The sequence below is a fragment of the Phyllostomus hastatus genome, unplaced genomic scaffold (genome assembly GCF_019186645.2).
Source record: "Phyllostomus hastatus isolate PE091 unplaced genomic scaffold, TTU_PhHast_1.1 phas_scaffold_200, whole genome shotgun sequence".
In the NCBI taxonomy this organism is placed as follows: Eukaryota; Metazoa; Chordata; class Mammalia; order Chiroptera; family Phyllostomidae; genus Phyllostomus; species Phyllostomus hastatus.
In genome coordinates this window covers 9090301-9108736 of record NW_025334016.1, presented here as the reverse complement: position 1 = coordinate 9108736, position 18436 = coordinate 9090301, and the positions used below count along the sequence as shown (strand labels likewise).

Genomic DNA, 18436 nt, shown 5'->3' with positions numbered 1-18436 from the left:
TTCTTTTTAAAAACCTTTTTTCTTAAGGGCTTGAATTCTGCTACACTGTTCAAAATGCCAAGCTGGTTTTTGCTTTATACCACCAGGAGTGATGAACCCCTCCCCTTCAGCCCTGAGGCTATTTAAAACAAAAATTACAATTAGATATGGAAATTCTAGGGTGTTTGGGGTGGGAGCCAGGGTTGCAAGGGTAACGGACTACAACTCCCACAGGCCCTAGCGGGGCTGTTAGCCTACCTCCAGTTCCCCAACCCCCAGCGTTGTGCTACACGCCCTGCGCTGAGAGGAGGGGTGGGGACAGGATAACGCACTTGGAGGCGGAGAAGGAGGAGGAAGAAAAAAGAGATCACTGACTTCCACCTGGGCCTAGAGCGGCTCTTAAAGTAGTGGGGAGAGGAGGGCGGTTGGCGACCACCTTCAATACAGGCCGCCGGCGGTATCATGGCGACCCGGAACCCCCCTCCCCAAGGTGAGCGGCTAGGGCGCGAAGTAGTATCTGATACGCGACTCACAATTTTCGACCTTGTTCTGGGGCGCCTCTTCCTTCCTCTGTCTCAGGGCTCCTGGGGTTCCCCCTCATTTTTTCTTGAGGCAGCAGCTCTGAACACTCGTCCAAACTGGACTCTCCCTCCCCTCTTGGAACGCAGGCGAAGAGCGACCCCCACTCCCAAAACATCCCACCTGCGGCCTTTCATTTCCATCTTCAAACATGTTTTTCAGTCTTGACTCGGAAGTAATTTCTTCTTGCCAGGCCCCTAAACAGTTCTGTCAGAGGAGGACTCCCTCTTTCTCCCGCTGAAGAAAGTGAACCTTGCCCTGGCCCTAACCCTACTGAGATTTGGGGGTGACCCTTCATGGTGTGAAACTGATCTAACCCTACTGAGATTTGAGGAGGTGACTCCTCACTGTTGTGTAACTTTGACCTGACCCTTTGAGATTTGGGGGTTGGGGACATCCCTACTGCTGTGTATGTATCTCTGACCTGATCTTACTGAGATTTCGGGGCCGGGGTGGGTGCGCAGTGGGCGACCCCTCACTGCTGTGCAACTTTGACTGGTTCTGCCTTGGGCCCCCAGGCTATTTCTGGGCCTTTGGAAAGGAGACGCTAGGCTTTTTACTCTTGAGGCCCCAAGTCTTTGGGATTTTGAGGTAACAGACTGTTAGTTTCCATCTCTGTGGTTTTACTGTAGAACCAAAATAACCGTGAGTTGTAACATAAAAATTGTATAGGGCATTCTAATTTTTGGTTGACTCTAAATTTATTTTTTCTATTTTGTATTTTGAAGAATATGAAAATGTAAGTTTATTTTTTCTATTTTGTATTTTGAAGAATATGAAAGTGATGATGACTCTTACGAAGTGTTGGATTTAACTGAGTATGCAAGAAGACACCACTGGTGGAATCGTGTTTTTGGCCACAGTTCTGGACCTATGGTAGAAAAATACTCAGTAGCCACCCAGATTGTAATGGGTGGAGTGACTGGCTGGTGAGAACATCTTTTTCATTACATTTTATTGGGAGCCTGACTGCTGCCCTTTTCTGTGTGCTACACTTGCAGTGCTCACTCAGTGGCTTTATGTTGTTAATCCCGATGATTAGTGTAATTATTACTGTTGGGTTTTGATATTCCCCAGTGTCTGTCCATCACTGTTCTACTGTTCCCTCCTCATCCTTCCTTTGATTCTTTATATATTTTCCCCCTTCTCAAATTCAGCAGATATAGTGGATCTGATTTGGTGATAGTAAAGAGGAAGAAATAGATGAGTTAATTACACATAAATAATTTTTACTTGTTGAGTGCTAATAACTGGAGAAAGCGGTAAGAACTCCCACAGTAGAACTGGTCTCCAGGATGGTGACTTGTGCAGAACAGTGTAAAATTCTCAGTAAAAATTATTGATTATGATACAGATGATTCTGTTGATTTTTGTGGACTAGTTTGGATTATAATTCTTTGAAGAGTTGTGGAACATTCTTTGTTGGAATTAAAGGGCTGATTGTTTATTCTAAAAATATTGTGGAATACATTAAACAGTTAATAAGCATTAAGCTTAACCAGTTAACATTTCACACCACATGATTACATAGTTGCTACTATAGATCTAATCCTGTTACTAGAATAAAAGATTAGCCAAATAACAAGAGTCAGACACAAATATGACCCTTTATTTTGAAAATGTTCATGACCATAGAGAATTGTTGAAGTTAGCATGGGTGCTTAACTTGTGAACAATCAGTTTTTTATAGATTCTAAGTTAAATTAATCTTACATTAATTTAAATATTTACATATTTAAACTTGGTAAGTATAAAATTATTTTTTAAATTTGTATTTACACGCACCTTGGAACAATGGTGTACTCCTCTATGCCTTTTTGTAAATGTTATTTTATGATAGCCTGGATGATGTGGCTCTGTGGATTGAGCACTGGCCTTCAAACCTGGGATATTGTTGCTGGGTAGATTCCCAATCAGGGCACGTCCCGGTCAGGGGCGTGCGAGGGAATCGATCCATGTTTCTCTTGCACATTGATGCTTCTCTCTCTTTGTTTCTTCCTCCCTTCTCCTCTCTTTAAAAATAAATAAATAAAATCTTTTTTAGAAATATCATTTTATGGTAGTCACATTCATTGTGTAGGTTCTGTGATGGTTAGGTGCAGTATTTATTCATGATATGTATTTATTCATACTGCTTATGAAAAAAGCCTGTAATTAGAAGAGATGCCTTGTCAGGGGCCTAGTCATTTAGATTATTCTCCATAGGCTGGTTGTAACTTGGACCCCATAATTCAGGGTTTGGTTTTATGCTTAAAAATACAATTTGGTCATAGTTTGGTGCCATGGATGATTGGTTAATATAAGTCAGGGTCTAAAGCCCCATCTGAAGAAAGACTAAAACATAATTGAACAATAGAATTAAATCATCGTGTATTTTTTCCTTGTAGGTTAAACTCTTAAAAAAATTTTTTTTATTGTTGTTCAATTACAGTTGTCCCCATTTTCCCCCCATAGGTTACATTCTTGAGAAGCCCCATAGTTGGTAGAAGTTTGTCTGGAAAGCCTAGAGATAGAGCAGGGGAAATTAGTAGGTTCATTTTAGTGCTTCATGCCATCAGACAAAGGATACACATGCTTGTGGAGCACACTTCCTGGGATATTGTTGAGATCTGGTAGGGGCCTGCATCCTCCTTTCCCTTTTCTGAGCCTTTGTTGCTGACTTCCCTACTGAGGGACATGGTTTTTATAGTAATACATATGTTTGGATAAAAGCTAGGTGTTGACCCAGAACTGTGTAATAGGACTAATACCACACATGTGGTTTGTTGTAATGACTTTAGATTCAGTGGTAAATTTTTGCAATTTTTTTAGGGTATAAAATAGATGTACTGCTGTGATGTACATTAAGGAAGAATGGTTAATAGGCATTAACCTAAATAGTTAACAATTCAGACCAATTCAGGATATGACTGGGGGCTGAGATTATATTTAAGTGTAAGTAGTTGTACTTTTCTTTTATCATACTAAGAAATTAAAACTAATGTCTGGATGGGTGGTTGCTAGGATAGATGGGAGGAGTGAAGATTAGTTAGAGGGTCTGGAAGGTTACTTAGTGTAGTCTGGAAACAAGATAATGATACTTTGAGAGTGGAAGGAAGACAGTCAAATAATGTTTTAAAGATAGAGTATATAGAATTGGCAATCAATTGGACCTTGAAGGTGATGAAGAAGGCAGGGTCTGGGATGAACATGAGGTGGTGAACCTAGAGAATGGTGCTATCATTAACAGATTGGGACCTTAGCAACAGTCAGTTTGGTTGAAAAGATGATGTTGTTTGCTTTGGGATTTTTTCGATATAGGCATACTTTAGAGATACTGCAGGTTTGGTTCCAGATCACCACAATAAAGAAAGTCATAATATTTTTGCCGGTAGAGGGCCTTGCCTTAAATTTGTAAAAAATACAACATCTTTGAAGCACAAATAAAGTGAAGTGTAATAAAACGTTATGTCTGTATGTGGTTCTGGGTGACAGAGAAGCTCATGATATAATTGGAAATGTGAATTTTCCAATTATGAAAGCATATTAGTTTCCTAGGGCTGTTTTAGCAAAGTAGCACAACTAGGTGGCTTTTAAAAAGAAATTCTCTCATGGATCTGGAGGATAGAAATCTGAAAGGTATTAGAAGGGTTGGCTTCTTCTTGGAGGCTCAGAGTAAGAATCTGTTTGATGCTTCTCACCTAGCCTCTGGTGGTTGCCAGCAATCTCTGGCATCCCTTGGTTTATAGACTTACTCCAATCTCTACCACTGTCAGTACATGGCCATCTTCCCTCTGTGTGTCTCTGTGACATAGTGGATTAAGTCATGTTAGATTTAGAGTCCTCCCTGCTCCAGTATGACCTCATCACAACTAATTTCACCTGCAATAACCTTCCAAATAAGGTCACATTCTGAGGTTCTGGGAAGGACATAGATTTTGAGGGGTCATTATTTAACCCAGTACAGAAGACTAGAGTTAGCAATCTGAGATTCTTTTGCACACTATGGACCTAGAATACTAAAGGGAATATGAGCTCACTGGAAGGAGAAAATCATAAAAGGAGTATGGGTTGACATTCTTAATGGATAGATGAAACAAAACAGATTGAATATAGAGGTAGATAGATATAAATAAGGACGCCATGAGACATGTGGGCTGAAGTGGAGTCATGAAGGTGGAACTCCAACTGGACCTTGAAAGGGTAGAAACACTTTTTTAGATAGGCAGAGCTAGGTAGAAACCCCTAGAAGCAGGGAGATTAATAGCTTGAGCAGTGGTTTTGACCTATTTGGAAACTAATTGGGTTGGAGCAGAAGTTTTGGTTAGAGTGAGGGTCAGCTGGGTATGTAGAACATCTTGACTACTAAAAAACAAAACAAGTCACTTGTACTACGCAGAATTTTACCTTTACAAATAGAGAAGGAAGGGTATAGTGAACCTCTGAATGCCCAACCTTCAGTTTCAGTAGCCAATCTTTTTTTCCTACAAATTCCCCTCCTCTCCATTCCTGAAGCATATCTCAGACAATTTAGATTGTGCCTTTTTTGACTAGCTTATATAACTGAATGGAAACATTGAGGGTTTCTGAGTAGGTAAGGGACATGATCAAAAGAAATGGAAAGACATTAAGTTTTGTTAGGAAAGAAGTAAAAAGTAGAAGAGGGAAAGAGTTTAATTCATTATTAATCTCATTTTTTTGTTATTTCATTAAAGGTGTGCAGGATTTTTGTTTCAGAAAGTTGGAAAACTTGCAGCAACTGCAGTAGGTGGTGGCTTTCTTCTCCTTCAGGTATGTCAGAACTTTATTTACTTGCCTCTGCTTAGGAACTGAGAAAGTCAAGTTTAGCCATTTCACTCCTATCCATTTTAATAGAAGATGGAATTTTTCTTTTAGGCATCAGTTTATGGAAAAACTCAAATGAGTATGGAAAGCTGGCATCTGTCACGAAAGACAATAATTCCCATAGTTCTAAGTTTTTTATACACAGTATGATCCCAATTTTTAACAAGACAATTATTAAAATTCATGGTACCTCATTTCTTTTATTACTTACCCAGTTTCCCTTAAAGCATTTCCATAGCAAAATAAACATTTTATCAATAATATAAATCTACTCATCCTTACCACTTTAAATATAAGAGGTCTGTCTCGAAAAAGTCCAGCCATTGTTAATATAACGAGAATGGTTTTTGCAACATCGATATAACCTGGCAGTCAAGGAGAGTGGGCTGGATGGAATGTGCACGTGTGAACAATGAACAATGACGACTTCACTGTGCTAGTCACTGGGGGCGGTAGATGCCATTGAGTGAGCATGTGTACTGTGTGGCTATTGCCTTCAAAATAACTGAGTGAGTAGAGCAATGAATCTGCATTGAATTTTGTGTTAAGCTTGAACATTCCTCCGGTGGAAACTATCTGGATGAATCAGAAGGCTGCAGCTATGCATAACTGGTGATTGGCAGCCTCATCATGACAATGAGCCTCTAAGATGTACCACGTCTCATGCAGAGTTTTTTGAGAAACATCAAATCACCCAGGTGACTCAGCCCTATACAGCCCAGAGTTGGTGCTCTGTGACTTCTGGCTTTTCCCAAAACTAAAATCACCTTTGAAAGGGAAAAGATTTCAGACCCTTGATGAGATTCAGAAAGATATGACGGGGCAGCTGCTGGCGATTGGGAGAACTGTGTAAGCTCCTAAGGTGCATACTTTGAAGGGGACTGAGGTGTCATTGTCCTATGTTCAGTGTTTCTTGTATCTTTAATAAATGTCTACTTTTCGTAGTGTGTAGATGGATACTTTCTGGACAGACCTCGTATATTTAAAATTCACACACCGTACATAATTTTTAAAGGGTCTCCTTCCCATTTCTTAGCCATTAGTTTTCTGTTACAGAGGAAATTACTGTTAGCAATATCTAATTTTTTTTTAAACTAGGGAACTATAATAATGTAAAGAGTGGAAAATTGGGTTTAAGAAATCCATAATCTTATTTCTGAGGTAGGTAGATTTGAAATTTTAGTTTTGTTCATGTTCCTCTAAGATTCAAAAATGCTTTGCCATTAGTGGATGTTTATGAGGATGTTATCTGGAGTTCATGTCTGTTTGGCATATAGTTTTTCAAAAATATTATTCCCTGAAAATCAAATATAGTAAATCCTAAAAGTGAAAATCTCTGGGAATGAATGTTAGCAGCAATTTTAAAGATACAGAGAATTGTCAGTCATACTAGATTTTAAAAATGATTGATGGTCACAGCAGCCAAAATCTTACTTCAACACCTAAGCCATTGATCATGTAATAACCAGTGTTGTTGCCTGAAGTGCAAAGGGATTGGATTTGTATGTATTAAGTACAGATTTTGAATTGTTTACTAAATAGCTTTTAAAAAATAATTTTTCTTTCTGTTGGTGACATTATTAGGAATAATTGCTTTCTACTTGTGGTAAGAGGTAAAAAAATGTGAATATCTAAATTTCCTTTCAGTGAATATGCCGGCCTTGTACAGAAGATACTTTTATTTAAGCTGATTTTGATTTTGGTTTATGTAAATTAAGAATTAAGATATCTAATTCTATAGCTCTGAGTTTCAAAACTCAGTTGTCATTTCTGTCTAGTGGAAAGTCATTTTTGTTTACTGGCCTGAGCAGAGCTTCCTGAAATGTTGACAGAATAGAGGGAATTACACATTGCAATTCACTCTGCATATCAGTTTTTCAGAAGTCCATTTCAGTCCACTTGGTATATACCACTCAAGTCCACATTGCCACCTTCCACTTCTCCAGGCCTAGTCCACATGTTCTTTGAAGTCACTAAGAAGAACAACATGGGACTTACCTACATCAAAGCAATTTTTCTCACAAATAGAACTTACATTGAAAACCTAGTAGAAATATAAGGAGGAAGTAAGAGTAACAAATGGCTTTTAGACTAATTGCCTCTTATTCTTTAGGCCCACTTCCATATTTTTGTTACCTTTACTTATATCTAAATATAAATGTTACTTTACTTAGCACTTAAAGCTTTTCTAGTAACTCAAAAGTGTTTTTTGGTAGGTATTATCACATTGCCATGTTAAAATAGATAGTGGTATACAAATCAATTCAATTTATTTGTTTAGAGTTGTACATGCCCATAATTCAAAAGGTCAAATACACGTACAACACTTGTTACAGATTAGAGTAGTACTCTGCCTTCCTCACTACCCTTCCATTTTTCCCTCCCCCTGAGGCAACTGCTTTGAACTTAGCTGACTCTTAAAGTATTTATCCTTTTTTCTCTAAACAAGTTTATTGGACATTTTTCCCTTTTTTTTTTATTGATGTTCAAGTATAGTTGTCTCCATTTTCCCCCCACTACTCCCACCAACCCCAGCTATCCCCACCTCCCACCCTCCATCCTACTCCACTTTGGCTTCCATGTGTCCTTTATGACATTTGTTTTTGATCTTTCAGTTTGAGATATTACCTATTGGCTCCCTATTATGGAATATGACAATTTAGTTATCATTTATTGAACTTCTCTATGTGCTCTGCCTTGCAGTCTCTACACTTGCATGCTTCCCACACTCCACACCTCATCTAAGTATTGTTTCATTATTGTATCAGATCATCACCTGGAGTTCACTGAGCTTCTTGAATCTGTAAATGTATGTCTTTAACCATGTTTGGGAAGGTTTTGGTCATTATTTTTAAAAATTATTTGTTCCCTCCTGTTTCTCTCCTTTTTAAAAAAGATATATTTTATTGATTATGCTATTACAGTTGTCCTATATTCCCTCCTTCACTCCCCTCCACCCTGCACACCCCCTCCCACCCACATTCTCTCCCTTTAGTTCATGTCCATGGGTCATACATACAAGTTCTTTGGCTTCTACATTTCCTATACTATTCTTACCCTCCCCCTGTCTATCTTCTACCTACCATTTATGCTACTTATTCGCTGTACCTTTTCCCCCTCTCTCCTCCCATTCCCCTGTTGCTAACCTTCCATGTGATCTCCATTTTTATGGTTCTGTTCCTGTTCTAGTTGTTTGCTTACTTTGTTTTTGTTTTAGGTGTGGTTGTTAATTATTGTGAGTCATTTGCTGTCATTTCACTGTTCATACTTTTTATCTTCTTTTTTCTTAGATAAATCCCTTTAGCATTTCTTATAATAAGGGTTTGGTGATGATGAACTCCTTTAACTTGGCCTTATCTGGGAAGCGCTTTACCTGCCCTTTCATTCTCAATGAAAGTTTTACTGGATAGAGCAATCTTGGATGTAGGTCCTTGCCTTTCATTATGTTGAATACTTCTTTCCAGGCCTTCCTTGCCTATAAGGTCTCTTTTGAGAAATCAGCTGACAGTCTGATGGGAACTCCTTTGTAGGTTACTGTCCCCTTATCTCTTGCTGCTTCTAGGATTCTCTCCTTCATTTTTACTTTGGCTAATGTAATTATGATGTGCTTTGGTGTGTTCCTCCTTGGGTCCAACTTCTTTGGGACTCTCTGAGCTTCCTGGATTACCTGGAAGTCTATTTCCTTTGCCAGAATGGGGAAATTCTCCTTTATTATTTGTTCAAATAACTTTTCCACTTGTTCTTCCTCTTCCCCTTCTGGTACCCTTATAATTCAGATGTTGGAACATTTAAAGATGTCCTGGAGGTTCCTAAGCCTCTCATTCTTCTGAATTCTTGTTTCTTCATTCTTTTCTGGTTCGATGTTTCTTTCTTTGTTCTGGTCCACTTCAGTGATTTGAACCCCAGTTTCCTTCCCATCACTATTGGTTCCCTGTACATTTTCCTTTATTTCACTTAGCATAGCCTTCATTTTTTTCATCTAATTTGCAACCAAATTCAACCAATTTGTAAGCATCCTCATTATCAGTGTTTTGAACTGTGCATCTGATAGGTTGGCTATCTCTTCATCGCATAGTTGTATTTTTTCTGGAGCTTTGTTCTGTTGTTTCATTTGGGCCATTTTTTTTTTTTTGTCTTGACACACCTGTTACATAGTGAGGCGTGGAGCCTTAGGTATTCATCTGGGTGGGGCAACCCATATCGCTGCCTGTGGTGCTATATTGTGGGGAAGGGGTCCGAGAAGGAACAATGGCACTTGTTCCGTTCTCTGCTGGATTTCAGTTACTCCCCTTGCTTCCCACAAGCAAATTGGGCCCTTCTGGTGCTGATTCCTGGGTGGGTGCATTTGTGTATGTTCTAGGACCCTGTGGGTCTGTCCAATGAAGTCTCCTGTGAGGCTGGGAGTTTTTCTCACTACCTGAACCCCCACAGGTATTTTCAGCCAGTGAGTTGAGGCTTTATCTCCTTGCACTGGAGCCCTGTGTTGCATAGTCCCTCCAGCTCCCCAGTTGTTCCTCCCAGTTTATCTATGTGGGAATGTGGGACCACCCAGTCTGCAATCTGCTGCCTCGCTAGCCACCTGCAGCCTTGCACACCCCACTCCACAATCCGCTGCTTCACTTGGGTCCGCCAGCCAGTGCCTTGCTCGCCCTGGTCCTCCAGCTACCACCTTGCGGCGAGTCCCCTCTGCCCTGCTGCCCTTCTCTGCCCCTCGTACTGGTCTGTATGAATGTGTTTTCTTTAACTCCTTGGTTGTCGGACTTCCATACAGTTCGATTTTCTTTCACTTATGGTTGTTTTTTTGTTTTTGTTTTTAAATTGTTGTTGTCCTTGTTCTGGTAGTGTGAGGAGGCACAGTGTGTGTACCTACACTTCCATCTTGGCTGGAAGTCCTGTTTCCTTCTGAATATGACTGTGATTATGTGCATGTTGGGCTTTTTGGTAACTTTCTGAGGCTTTGTTCATTTATTTTTTTACCCAGTTTTTAGATTATGTAATTTATAGTGATGTAGCTTCAAGTTCACTGACTCTTTCCTGTAATCTACCTTTGCCATTAAGCCTATCCAGTAAATTTATTTCTTTATCCTGGGCATTAGGAATGTTATATTGTGGAGACTCTGGATTCTATTTTATGCTTCTGAAGTATGTTGATATGATTTTAGCAGGCAGTTAACTTGGTTAAACTCAAATTGCTACCTGTGGTGGGTAGCAGCTCAAATCCCAGTTTATTTCTTTTAGCCTTAAGCCAGGGGTGTCAAGCTCATTTTCACCAGGGGCCACATCAGCCTTGGGGTTGCCTTCAAAGGGCCAAATGTACTTTCAACTCCTTAACTGTTATGGAGTAGTTATATTTATACAGTCCTAAATTATTTTGGCCCTTTGAAGGCAACTGTGAGGCTGATGCGTGGCCCCTGGTGAAAATGAGTTTGACACCCCTACAAGCAGAATGGTTACTTCTGCCTTTTGAATGTGTGGTTCAGGAGTTGAATTTAGGACTCCCCTTCTCTAGATCTCTCCTTTCTGGCAGCTGTTATTGTCCTGGGCTCTGTCCTCTGGTTGTTCAGGCTGGAAAGATGGCATATTTTCTTTTGAAGTGATAACCACCCTGCAACTGTCAGGATAAAGCCAGAAAAATGGGCAACTCACCCTATGTTAGTTACCCTTTCTACAAGTTTTAATTCCCCTTCAAAATCTGCTTGCTTTTGTTAATTCTAGAGCCCTTGTATTTTAATCAGGGTTTAGAGTTTCTCCTTATGGGAGAGTCCCAAAGGTTCATCATCACTTCCATCCAGATTGCCATGTCAACTACTGCCAGGAAAAGCTTTCACTTGCCATTTGATTTAATGAGCACTGTTTTGCTAAAGCTGGAGTTTGAAGTGAGTGATAGAAAGTGAATAAATACAGGAAGAAATACAGATAATTCTTCTGTGTTGTCATTCAGAGTGCAAATTGAACCTAAGATTACCAGTTTATATAAAATCAGATATTTTCATTATTGAAGTATTTTATGTGTGGTTCATAGTCAAAGTGATACATTGAATATTACAAAGAAAGGTGCTTACTGTGTGATTCTATATATTTTGATTTTCTTATTTGGAGGGACTAACTTAGAGTACTGGCTTACACACTATTAGACTTGTTGAGATTTTCCAGTGTCTCAGTAGCACCATATGAGAGGGTTTTTGTGTGTGTGGTTAGTAGGCATTTAGCTATAGTTTTATTAAAAGGATTTATGGCATAAAGCTTGTGTAGAGCATATTTTTTTTATATTCCATTTTCAAAAGCATTTACCAGAAAGCATTCTTAATTTAAGTAGAGTCAGATTTAGTGAAGAGCATTTATCAGGCTACTTTAGATTTCTTTAGTGACCTAACAACTGATTGGTTTTATCCCTTATAATTAAACATCTATTTAATTAAAAGTTGCTTTTTTATTAGCTGTATAACTTTAATAGTCTTTATTAGCTAATACTCAAATTCCAAAAGTTATGATAGATTTATAGTATAGTTACAATATAGTTTTTGGAATCCTTTCCTATCATATACTGTACTTTTCTTAACATAGTATTCATCACATTTAAGTAATTGTGTGTATTTAATATCTGCTTTCTGCCACAGACCTGAAGCTCTCTGAGGGTGGAGGCTTATGTCTCTCTTGTTCTTGGCTGTAGCTTGGGTGCTTAGAGAAGTGCTTGGCACAGAGTAGGCACTCAGTATCTGTTAAATGAATAAATTAATGAATAAATTATGGTTTCATACCTCTAAGCTTCATACATTTCTTGAAATCTGAATGTTCATATATTCCTGGATAATAGATACATTACCAACCTGGTTGTTTTAGAATTAACCATTTTTATTACACTTTTGTAGATTGCTAGTCACAGTGGCTATGTGCAGATTGACTGGAAGAAAGTTGAAAAAGGTGTAAACAAAGCAAAAAGACAGATTAAGAAACGAGCAAATAAGGCAGCACCTGAAATCAACAACATAATTGAAGAGGTAAAACAATGTACATTTTTGCTTCCCTTTTAATTTTTTTAATGGGTCTCTATTGGTAGAAAATGTAACTAGGGATTATATTCTTTTTAAAAAAGTTGGTGTTTTTTGTTATGTCTAGAGTATTAAGTAAAATTTGGGATCAAGCTACCATTTAACTCAATTGTTATTTTTTTTAGTAGTTAACATAGTTTCCTCTGCCCATCTTCCATCTATTTTAATCTCCATGTAAAAGTTGATAACATTCTTCCAGAATTTTTCTCTGCTTTTACATGTGTGTACGTGTGTAGACCAGATGTGCAAAAACTAAAATTGCCTAATTTTTTCTTGAGGTGAAATAGTTTGAAAATGTATATTTTATTAATAAATTGTTTTACTAATGTTTTTATGGATATTTTGTTTATTTTCTTGTACTTGTTTATTTTCTTGTACTTGGTTTAGAATTCAATGCTTCTTTTTCCTTGTTTTTGTTCTATCCTTTTACTTTCCCTAACTTTTTATTTTGAAAAATTTCAAACCAGTTGAAAAATTAAAAGACAAATACAGTGAATACCCAGAAACCCTTCATCTATTCACCAAATTGTTTTGCAACATATACTTTATCTGTGTGTGTGTGTGTGTGAGAGAGAGAGATTTATACTTTTTATCTTTGCCTAATTATTTAAGACATCATGACTTTTCACTCTTAAAGACTTTAGCACATTATCTCCTACGGGTGTGTATATTCTATACAACTGCAGTTACCCTTATTATTCTCTCCAAATTTAACAATACAGTAGTATTTCCTAATATGCAGTCCATATTAAAATTTTTCTGCAAAATATCTTTTATACTTTTTTTTCTTAAACATTATGTATTCCATTTGGTTGTCATGTGTATGAAGTCTCAAGTTTGAACAGTCCCTTCTTCTGGGGATTTTTTTTTCTGTTTTTCATGACACTGACATTTTTGAAGCATCTAGGCAGAATATTCCACAGTTTGGCTTTGTCTAATTGCTTCATGATTTTGTTTGGGTTAAATGTATATTTTATCAAGGTAGTATTTTTTTTTCAGTCTGTACATTTTTTTCTTACTCGCTAAGTGGATTGTTAATAAACATCATTGTGCATGCTGTGGGAGTTTAATAATCTGTGTTAATAACTTGATGAATGGACCATTCATGCCTGCTCTGTAGGTAGATTTCTTTTTACCTGTGAGATTATTGCTTGGCTATAGCTTGGAGGCCTAGAACAGGGCTTGGCACAGAGCAGGCACTCAGTGTCTGTTAAATTTACTTATAATCTCAGTAGCCAAGAAGCTTACTAGTCCTGGCTGGTGGCTGTAGGCTCCTTCAGTTTGTAATGAACAGTCCTGGTGGCATCTTGTGTGGTGGTTAGGACCTGCACAAGAATTTTTGCTTAGTATAATTGAATTGAGGAAAACATCTCAAAATATTACTTAGCTCTGGATTCAACAATTAAGATAATTTTTTAAAATTTGCATCTTTAAATGTTTTTCTTATTGTGGTAAAATATACGTAACATAAAGTGGATCATTTTAACTGTTTTTAAATGCACAATTCTCTGGCATTAAGTACATTCACAGTTTTGTGCCATCATATCCATTTCAAGAACTTTTTCATCATCCCAAACAGAAACTCTAACCATTAAGCAGTACCTCCCACAATTAACCTCTTTCCTAGCCCTTGATAACGTCTGTTCTAGTTTGTCTCAGTGAATTTGACTAGTCAGGTAAGTGGAATCATACATTTGTCCTAGTTTGTCTTTGTTTCACTTAGTGTAATGTTTTTGAGGTTTACCCATTTTGTACCATGATTAAGAGTATGTTTGTTTAAACTTTATGTTTTAGGCAACAGAATTTGTCAAACAGAACATTGTGATATCCAGCGGATTTGTGGGAGGCTTTTTGCTAGGCCTTGCATCTTAAGGATATGAGTGTTCTACCACAGCAGAGTCACCTGTGAGAAAAGCAGTGGTGGTGACAAGGCGGTCTCTCAACATTACATGCCACCAGGCTGTCCAAGGCAACAAGAAACAACTAGCTAAACAATATGAAATTCACAACTTAGCATATTGTCATCTGAAGGTTGGCAAATTAGTATCTGCTATAAAACAACCTACATGGTATAATATGTACAGTAGTATTCCTGAGCAGAACATGGCTTCCATTTATTTAAATCAGATGTTCTTCATTGTGCTTTATAATATAGAGCCAATAAATAAAACTTTGTATTATAGCTGCAACATTAGGGCTGACTTATTTTTTAAAGATATGTTGGCAATAAACTGAAGAACGGTAATGCTCTTTTGTAGAAGGATTTAAAAATAGTACAATTATTAAAGATGTTAAACAGATTTAATACCAATTTTTAGGTTGTTTTTTCCCCTGCATTTCTTACTTTGCTTATACAATAACTGTAGTAAACAATTTCAGGGTAGGGTGTTCCAAGGAAATATTACATGTTTAAAGCTTTTTTTCTTTCTTTGATATCTGTAGTTGTAAAAATATATCTTGTTTGTGAGCTTACTATTTTTTATTTATTTATCCTGGCAGCCTGGCAGAAATAATTATTTTGAGGGTATATATATTTGGTTCACGGCTTTATTTTATTAACTGAGTGAATCTCCTTTTTCAGTTCTAAAAGTTCTAATTATTATTTTGGCCTCTTCACAAAGTGGTAAAAATTACCTTAAAATCTTAGTACAGTATGAATTTACTGTGAAGAACCATGATTTTCTATATAATTAGAAATTATAACTTAAAGAGGATTGTCTCCTTGATCTAGGCTGAGATATAAGTATTAAGGCTTTCAAACTTTCGGTAGCATCGTTTTGGTTGAACACTAGACCATTTGACTTGATTCTCAGGGCTGACATCACACTCCCTCTGAGGCTCTTTTGCCCAGAAGAGCTTTCTGTATTGTTTTGTCCATAGAGTTCTAGATTGGAATTGGGGAAAACATCAAAACAACACATGTTAGAGTCTTTGGATCGGAAAGACTGCAGATATTTAGACTATTTCCTTTTGGTAGCAAGTCCTCCACAGTATATTTTGTGTATTGTAAAAATAATGCATTCGATACTTTTGAGATTGAGTACAATCTGTGTGCTTTCATTATCACAAGATTCTTTGAAATTGAATGTGAGATTGATCTTCATGTTCTTTCTTTACTCTCATTAGTGCCTCAGATACAATGCTAAATAAAACTCAGACTTTCTTAATGTGAAGTGATGTTGCTTATAAATACTTGTTTTCTTCTCTGAACTTTCCTCTGTTTATGCTTTGTCAGGTTTTTCATTGCTATGGAATTAAAAGGGTACAATATAGGTAAAGCAAATTAGGTTTACAGTTGCGAGTATGCAAAACACAGAGGTTTTTATTATTATTATTTATTAGGTATTGTGTTATTTTCCATATGAACAATTGTAAACCTACTTTTGCCCCACGTTGTATTCGACATTAGGCAGAACCTTGGCCATGCTTCTCTGCACCCCATCTCTGTCATGTTTTCATCTGATAACAGTGAGGCAGACTACTGTGGGGGAGTTCTAATGGCTGGCTCAATGTGTTCATTTGGAAATACTTAAAGTGTCTGTTTCGTGTATGATACAGTAGGAAAGGAGGGGGCACAAAAATGTTTGCTCTAAAATAGAGACTAAAATGTTTCGATATGAAAAGTTGTATAATAATATAGGAAAGCCTGACATATGTTTTAGTAGCAAATGAGTAGTAGCTAAAACTACTTTCAGAGTCCAAACATGAATGAAAACTGAAAAAGATGGTACTTTTTACACACATCTCCAAGTATGTGTTGATTTGTTTGAAAATATTTTTATGAAATGCAAAAATGTCAGTGCTGTCCATACTCTTTTGTCCCTGTTAGTGCCTGTTGTTCTGCCTCATGTCTGCACCATTTCCCTACTTGAGGCAGATGGATGTGTTTATCAATCTCTAAGTTGTGACGCATGCTGTGTAATGCTTTGCTCACAGTAGGTATTCAGCTAATGTAAATGAGTGAAGGAGCATGCGGAAAGCATATTACTGTGTTAGATAGAGTTGGTGTCAACCAATAGGAAACCTCTGTGTAGCAGTCCAGTGACTCAGAGGCTCCATCAGAAAGGACTTGATGCGGCTTGGTTAGAATGAAAAACCTATAACCTGCCTTTGTCTAAAATGGAGATTTGTATGTTTGAGAACATAAAGGCTGTTTGCAAGATTTATTAGAACTTGAGTATATGGTATAAATGTACCACAGTTTTTTGATCCACTCATTTACTGATGGGCACTTAGATTGCTTTCAGCATTTGGCTACTATAAATTGTGCTGCTATGAACATTGGGGTGCATAGGTTCTTTTGGATTGATGTTTCAGGGTTCTTAGGATATAATCCCAGCAGTGGAATTGCCAGGTCAAAAGGCAGTTCCATTTTTAGTTTTCTGAGGGAATTCCATACTGTTTTCCACAGTGGCTGCACCAGTCTGCATGTCCACCAACAGTGTACTAGGGTTTCCTTTTTTCCAAAACCTCTCCAACACTTAATACTATGCAGCAGAAAGAAGGAGCTCCTACCCTTTGGGACAGCATGGATGGAACTGGAGAGCATTGTGCTAAGTGAAATAAACCAGGTGGTTATTTAAAAGAGAAATACCATATGATCTCACCTATAAGTGGAACCTAAAACAAAACAAGCAAGCAAAATACAACCAGAGTCATTGAAATAAAGAACAAACTGACCGTAACCAGACAGGAGAGGGGAGGGAATAATGGGGGAAATAGGGAAAGGGCCATCAAGGAACATGGATAAAGGGCACATGGACAAAGTCCAAGGGGATAGGTTCGAGGGTGGGAGGCGCAGATGGGGTGTGAGGGGCGTGGTGGGGTGAAAATGGAGATAACCGTACTTGAACAATAAAAAAAACACAAAGAATGGAATATAGGTATTTTGTGGTCTAGGCTTTGGCAGATATATAAGAACATTTTGACTGATTTTTATTTTTTATTCTTATATACCTTTCCAACCTCCCTCACAAGAAAAGATGATTTTTAATGTTTTTTATTTCAAATATAATGTGAAATATATTCATTATAGAAAAATATATCAGTGTAAAGAATATATAGAATGTTTACAATATGATGTACTTATAATTATTGCTCTTATCTTGGTACATAGCTTTTGGAGTCTTTTCTACCTGTGTGTGTATAATGTACTCTTATGTGCATTTTACGTAAAAATTAAGTCATAGTTTTATACTATTTTATAATTAGCTATTTTCAGTTATATTTTAGTAATATGTTTTCATAATAGGTACATTTTTGATGATGGTAAGCTATAACATAAATGCCCACCCTTGTCCCCTTTTATGAGACAACCATTATTAATAGTTCTTTTTATATGTATTTTAATATATTTATGCTTATATTACATTTATTGTGCAAGTTCAGATACTGTATATTGAATGTCTGTTCTGAAAGGTAAGGAATTTTGTGCACGTTCACTGTTTCCTCCCTTTTTTAATTGCTAATATATTTGTAGTTTTTCTAGTAGATTCCTTTATTACTTTAAATATTATACTTTTTCTATCCTTATATCAGCTAATTCCCTGTAACTAAAGATGAAGAAAATAAGTATACTTTTTCCCTCACATCTCTGGCTGTCTGATTTGTGTTAAATTACTATTACTTTTTTTTTAAAATATGTAATGCTTCATGAATTTGCATGTCATCCTTGCGCAGGGGCCATGCTAATCTTCTCTGTATCACTCCAGTCCCAGTATATGTGCTGCCAAAATGAGTACTACTATTACTTTTTTTTTAAAGATTTTATTTATTTACTTTTAGAGAAAGGGAAAGGGAGGGAGGACGAGAGGGAGAGCAATATCAGTGTGTGAGATACATCTTTTGGCTGCCTCTCACACACCCCCTACCGGGGACCTGACCTGCAACCCAGGCATGTGCCCTGACTGGGAATTCAACTGGTGACCTTTTTGTTCACAGGTCGGTACTCAATCCACTGAGCCACACTAGTCAGGGCAAGTACTCTTTACTTTAAATGACACATT

The 18436-nt window shown here is 37.4% G+C and overlaps 1 protein-coding gene and 1 non-coding gene across 2 annotated transcripts; one reads left to right on the top strand and one right to left on the bottom strand.

The window, feature by feature from the left end:
* Nucleotides 1-283: 283 nt before the first annotated feature.
* FUNDC1 (FUN14 domain containing 1) lies at nt 284-15604 on the top strand. Its single transcript, XM_045860477.1, has 5 exons — nt 284-469; nt 1331-1487; nt 5253-5328; nt 12252-12380; nt 14226-15604. The coding sequence occupies exons 1-5, from the start codon at nt 442-444 to the stop codon at nt 14301-14303; spliced, it is 468 nt and encodes a 155-aa protein (XP_045716433.1). The 5' UTR covers nt 284-441; the 3' UTR covers nt 14304-15604.
* A 2461-nt stretch (nt 15605-18065) lies between these two features.
* LOC123832856 lies at nt 18066-18172 on the bottom strand. Its single transcript, XR_006788118.1, has one exon. It is a non-coding gene; the product is annotated as a U6 spliceosomal RNA (small nuclear RNA).
* Between the last annotated feature and the right edge of the window lie 264 nt (nt 18173-18436).